The sequence below is a fragment of the Talpa europaea genome (assembly GCF_964194135.1).
Source record: "Talpa europaea genome assembly, chromosome: 10".
NCBI lineage: Eukaryota > Metazoa > Chordata > Mammalia > Eulipotyphla > Talpidae > Talpa > Talpa europaea.
In genome coordinates this window covers 22,931,461-22,937,984 of record NC_140077.1, presented here as the reverse complement: position 1 = coordinate 22,937,984, position 6,524 = coordinate 22,931,461, and the positions used below count along the sequence as shown (strand labels likewise).

The 6,524-nt window shown below is 53.4% G+C and overlaps 1 protein-coding gene across 1 annotated transcript; it reads left to right on the top strand.

Moving 5' to 3' along the window:
* Nucleotides 1-4,249: 4,249 nt before the first annotated feature.
* On the top strand, nt 4,250-5,157 carry FRAT1 (FRAT regulator of WNT signaling pathway 1; the record flags this gene model as incomplete). The annotated part of the gene is made up of 1 exon (XM_084244815.1): nt 4,250-5,157. One exon carries the CDS (start codon nt 4,250-4,252, stop codon nt 5,048-5,050), a length of 801 nt encoding a protein of 266 aa, XP_084100941.1. The 3' UTR covers nt 5,051-5,157.
* Between the last annotated feature and the right edge of the window lie 1,367 nt (nt 5,158-6,524).

Sequence of the window (6,524 nt, the reverse complement as noted above, 5' to 3'; positions counted from 1 at the left end):
TTTTCCCACAGTTTTGGAGGCCAGAAGACTGAGATCAATATGAGCTAACAGGCTTGGTTCCTTCTTGATGAATCCAAGGGAGAAGCTGTTCCAAGCTCTCTCCTAGCAGTCACTGATGGCCCTTGGCTTGTGGCACCATCACTCCAACCTCTGCCTCTGCACATGGCCTCTCCCTATGTCTCTATGTCCAAATGTCCCTTTTATATAAAGCCATTAGGACAGTGCATTAGGACCCATTCCAATCCAGTTTGACCTCATTGTCACTTGATTACATCTGCAAAGACTGTCTCCAAGCAAAGTCCCATTTATGGGTTCCTAGCAGATATGAATTTGGAGGGGATGCTATTCCACTCAGTACACCATTCAAGTCTCCACTTCTGGGATCACATCCTCTAAGTTTCTCTGCAATCCTGAGCCCTTTCTACTTTTATATTAATAAATGGCAAAGTATTCCACACTGCTGCACCCAGCAGCAGTGTTAGCCCAAAGCCCTCCAACATTTTGGACAACCTGTTACAGATTGAACGTTCCAAGCATCCTGATTAATCAGTGGCCAGTGACAGACTAGCTTTCCCACCCAAACAGCAGCCTCCAGACATTTTCAACTTCTGCCTCTAGCATCTCCAGCTTCTTCAACTGCAACTCTACAGAGAGGTGTTTTAACATCTCATTAGCAGATCTTTGCAGCTCAATGTGAATCCCCTAATCTCTTAAATTGTCTCAGTACAAATCCCTCCTCCCCAACCTGCCCAGTTCCTAGAGTCTCCCTCCCTGGGAACTGGGAGGCAGGGAAGGGATGGGTAAAGGGCTAGCCTGTGTCTGCCTTGCTGCTTCCTCAGCCCACCAGTCAGGGCTGCTGCTGGCCATGAAAACAGTGTCAAGGGCCTCCCTGGTGGCGCAAGGGGTTGGGCGTTAGCACTGTGAAGCTGTCGGCAGCCACTGCAACAAGAGTTCCATCCCCGAGCAGGGGGCAACCCACATGGCACAGCAGACCTCTCCTGACTCGCCCACTGCTCCCCTCAGCATTGTATTTCAGTCAGTCTGCCTGTTCTGCTCCCCACTTTGTCTCTGGTGAATCCTCTCACCCCAACCCTACCCTTCACCTTTGGCCTGTACCCCAGTTCTTGTATGCATAAATAAATAAACCTTAAAAAAAGAAAACCCTGTCATGCCTCAGGCCTGCCATACAGTTTGAACTCCTCCATGGTGGGCAGGAATTTAGTCAGCCCACAGTGACCTGTCCACACTATTTCAACACTGAAGTGAGTCTGCACAATTCCCTTGTGGAGCAATAAATAACCTACCAGAAGGGTGTACCTCCTCCCTTCTTCCCCCCAGCCCCTTGCCTTCCCAAGTGTCAGCCATGTCCACCTCTGCCCATGCCCAAGGCCATTCTGGACAACGTTTTGGACATGTCACAAAGTTAATCATCCTTTCCTGTGGTTTATTTTTCTAACATTTTATTCTAAAGTTTGTCAGTCAAGGAAAACCAAAAGAATTTGATAGTGAACACCCTATTAATTACCCAGCACTTAGGTGCTATCTAGATTTTATCATTACCATGTTTTAGCATTTGAAAAGTTGAGATACACTTCCCATAGCATAAAATTACAGTATATATTTTGAAGTACACACTTCAGTGGTTTTTAGTATACTCAGTATGTTGTACAAAGATCACCACTGTTTAATTCCAGAATATTTTCATCACCACAGTAGAAATCCCCTACTTATTAGTAGTTAGTACTAATTCTCCTCTCCTCCCTTCCCTGGCAACCACTAATCTACATGCTGTCTCTACAGATTTGTCTATTCTGGACATTTCATACAAATGCAATCATCTATCACTTCATCTTTTGTGTCTGATTTCTTTCACTTAGGATAATGCCATCAAGGTTCATCCATGTTGTAGCATATAATAGTACTCAATCCTTTGTATGGTAAACAATATTGTATTGTATAAATAGACATTTTATTCATTAGTTAATAAACATTTGGGTTGTTCCACTTTTGGGCTATTATGAATAATGCTGCTATAACCATTTATGTGCACAAATTTTTATATGAGTATGTTTTGCATTTTGTTTATATATAAGTAGGAATGGAATTGTTGAGTCATACAGTAACATTAACATTTTACCATACCTACTTTATCATATACCTACCTATCTGAACTGTTCTTCTAACCACACATTAATCCACCTCACCTTTGTGTGCACTTGAGAATAAATTGCACGCAACAGTACTCCTCGCCCCTAAACTCATCAGCATGCCTGCTAATTAGAATTCCATATTTACAGGTTTTCTTTTCATGGAGGATTTATATAATTTGAGTTCCTAAGGTTAACATCGAACGAGTTTTAGCACATGCACTTGTGAAACTCCTATCAGGATATCAAGATATAGAATATTACCACTACCCTCAAAAGTTCCCTCAAGCCTCTTGAGTCATTCTCTCCCTCCACCCCATCCTCTCTAAAGGCAAAATCAATCTTCTGAGCTTTTTTCCCACCATAAATTAATTTTGCCTATTCTGGAACATCATATAAATAGAATCATATGGTATGTGCACTGTTTTGTTTGGTTTCTTTCACTTTACACACTATTTCTGACATTCGTCTGTTGCTGTGTATAGCCATACTTCCACCCCTTTTGCTGACAGCCCTTTTGTCTTCTGTCATTGGCATTTTATCAATGTCTCATATTTATTCATTCATCAGTGATAAAATACTTGACCTGTTTCCAGTTTATGGCTGCTAGGATATAGCCATGAACATGTGCTTACAGGCGTTCATGTGGAACTATGTTTTTACTTTTCTATTTTAAAAAAAGATTTAGGGGCCTCCCCTGGTGGCGCAGCATTTAAGCGCTGGGTTGCGAGGCTGCCCGCAGCCTCTGCAGCGCCGGTTCGATCCCCGGCCACCGGCGAGGGTCCCACCAAAAAAAAAAAAAAAAAAAAAAAAGATTTATTTATGAATACAAGAACTGGGGTGTAAGCCAGAGGTGGGGTGCGGGGAGGTGAGAGGAGTCACCAGAGACAGAGCGGGATGCAGAACAGGCAGACTGATTGAAATACACTGCTGAGGGGAGCAGAGGTCCAGACTGGAGAGGTCTGCTGCTCCATGTGGGTCACCTCCCTGGCCAGGGATCAAAGTCATGCTGCTGTAGCTGCCCATAGCTTCATAGTGAAGAGACTTAACCCCTTGCGCCACAATGGAGGCCCAGTTTCTGATGTTTGAAAAAAACAAGATTATCACTGTAGCTTCCTCTTTGCTATCCTACTATTTGTATTTATCAATAGATGAAGTCCTGGTTAATTATTAAATCAACCATAACCTCTTGAAGGTCCATATCTACATTTCCATCCAAAGAGCGACCATTTTTCCCTCCGGCTACCGCTTCAAAGAGGATACTCCCCCTACTGGGATGAGGCTTCTTAAAAGACATTTCTAGTTCAAAGACCCCCCAAAACTAGCGACCACTTCCTCCCCAGCAACGCCAGCCCAGTTCACACCCGACATGCCCCCCTTGCTGACCAAGAGAAATTAACGTGCGGCCTTTCTTGCCAATTCCAACTTCATCACGCCCACCGCCCGCACGGTCGTCTCCTGTCACTTTCCTCCCCTGACCTCCGCACACATCCCCAGCCTCGCTTCTCTACTCCCGCCTCCCCGCCTCCTCGCCTCCCAAAACCCGGCACCTCAACTCAACAGCGCGAAGCCTAAACCCGGGCGCGGGGCAGCCAGAGGAGGGTGTGTGGGGGCGTCAGTGTACACGCCTGTGAGTGGGAGAAACCAACAGGGCCCCCGCGGGTGTCTCTTGTCCAGAAACGCCCGTCGCGACCGGCAGAGACAGCGACGGTCAGTTCCCCAGAGCACCCCGACGGGCCGCAGTCAGGGACGTGGGGCTCGGAAGCCCCGAGGCTGCCACCTGGACCCCCGCCCCGCAGGCGCCCCGTTCCCCGGCGCCCCCGCGCCCCCCCGGCCCCGCGCGGTGGTAGGGCCCGGCGGCGACGTCACCCATTGTTTACAAATCAAGCCGCGCCGGCAGCTCCCGGCTCCCGGGCGGCAGGCGCGCGGCGCGAGTCCAGCGGGCTCCGGCTTCCGCGTCCGCCCCGGCCCGGCCCGGCCCCCGGCCCGGCCCCGGCCCCGGCGTCGCCTCAGCGCAGCGCCCGCCCCGGCGCGGCCCACCGAGCCCGCGGGCAGCCGAGCCCCAGCGACCCCGCGCAGCCGCGGGCGCCCGGGCGGGGGCCATGCCGTGCCGGCGGGAGGAGGAGGAGGACGCCGGCGAGGATGCGGAGGGGGAGGACGACGAGCGCTTCCTCCTGCTGGAGCGGTCGGTGGCGCTGGGCGGCTCGGCCGAGGTGGACCGGCTGGTGGCCCAGATCGGCGAGACGCTGCAGCTGGACGCGGCGCACGACGGCCCGGCCTCCCCGCGCGCGCCCCCGGGGCCTCCGCCGCGGCCTCCGCGGCCCCCTGCGCTGCCGCTGCTCCTGCCGCCCCGGCCGGCCGAGGCGGGGGGCCCGGCGCCCCCGGGGGCCCTGCGCTGCGCCCTCGGGGACCGCGGCCGCGTGAGGGACCGGGCGGCGCCCTACTTTGTGGCGGAGCTCGCCGCGGGCCCCAGTGCGCCCTCCCCGTTGCCCCCTCAACCCGGCTTTGACGGGCCTGCGGGAGCCGACAAGCGGGGCACCCCGCAGCCGCTGTCCGGCCCGTGCCGGCGAGGATGGCTGCGGGGCGCCGCCGCCTCCCGCCGCCTGCAGCAGCGCCGCGGGCCTGCTCCCGAAGCCGGCACCGGAGAAGACGACCCGCACCGGCTGCTGCAGCAGCTCGTGCTCTCGGGGAACCTCATCAAAGAGGCCGTGCGGAGGCTTCATTCGCGACGGCTGCGGCTGCACGCAAAGCTGCCCCAGCGCTCCCTCCTGGGGCCTCTGTCGGCCGCGGCGCAGGAGCCCCCTTCACCCCCGAGCCCTCGCGCCGCCTGCAGCGAGCCAGGCGCACCCGGGAGGAAGGCGCTGCTGAGAACTGGTGAAGGCGTCCTGGTCCCCGGCAGCTAACGCCCCGGGAATGGCCACAGCGCCAGTCCGACTGGCAAGGAGACCCCGGAGGGCTGCTGTCCTGCTCTGACTGGTGAATTTGCGCTCTGGGAGCAAGAAAATAAGCTAATGAAAACGAGGGATCGAGAAATCGCGAATGTTTTCTGCAAGAAACTGAGGACCCCCCCCCATGGACTCGATTGGCTCTGTTTGAGCAGATTACAGGATGCACCCCGAGCTCACAGTCAGCAGGACCAGTGCTGGCGACGCAGTGTGCTGTTCCACGCAGCCTCTCAGGCGACCATGTGGCCAGGTTCACGCTTCTCAAGGCTCGCCGAGCGCCCGAAGGACAAGGATGGTCACAGTGACTTGCTCGGCCTGTTCAGGGCTGCTTCCTGATCCCTTTGAGGGTGGGAACATGACTAGATGATCATTTCAGTGGGCACTGCGAACTCTTCAGACTCGAACATTTGCAGTACTTAAGAAAGCCCATCTCATGTTTTTTGGGGTGTTGGTTCTTAATATAAAACAAGTGGTACCATGACAAAACCGTTTTGGGAGTTGAATAAGCATAACTTTTCTCTGCCACCCCGCTTTGCAACTGACTGAGGTTCTCAAGTAGCGGGGAAGGCCGTGCGCCCCCGGTGCAGTGCTGGGGAAGGGTAGGGTGAGGCCTGGAGAGAACCTTACATCTGCTCTAAAGTGTATTTTCACCGCCGGCCCGCCCGCTCCTCGTCGGGTTCAAGGTCATTATTTCCTGGACGCACTCGGGTTGCGAGGCTCCAGCACTGCCCTAGAGTCGCGGGATTCTGCCTGTACTCGGAGTAGAGCGCGGTGTTTTGCAAGTGCTGGAGTCTCCTGAGGACACCGGGTGTGGAGACGCGGGGATCTGCCGGGCGCCCTGGGCTCTCACGAAAACGTGGACCTGGGGTCCCTCCTCTCTCCCTCAGCTCTGCTGTCCTGCTCAAGCGCGTTGGTGTTGGCGCTCCTGGGGGCCCAGGCGGGGGAAACACCACGTGACAGCCACTCCAGGGACACACGCACAGCAGCTTATAATGGGCTCTCCGGGGCCATTTGCAATAACAGCTGCAATTCCCTGGATAGTTGATTTCCTCCCTTTGCCCTTCCCCCAGCCGGCCAGCTTGCCTTTGTAAGTGAAGGAAACTGAGTAGAAAATGTGACCCTCCAAATGGAGAAGCTGCAGGCTTTGCCATTGTGAACCGTGGTGAAGTGGTTGTGATATACTGTTTGTTCACTCTTGAGGGATCTTAAGACCGGTTTTTGTTGGTGTTTTAGTTTTATAAGATTCAATGGCTTGTGCATCATCCAGATGTGGCTGTTGACATATCTACACTTCGCACCGGAGTGTCTGGAATTGTGGCCATCCTGATTACAGGATTTTAACTTAACTGGAATATCTGTTTTTAATAAATGTGTTGGGTTTTGGGGTTTGGTTTTATTTTATACTTGCTGCCGGTGGGAAAGATGTACAGAA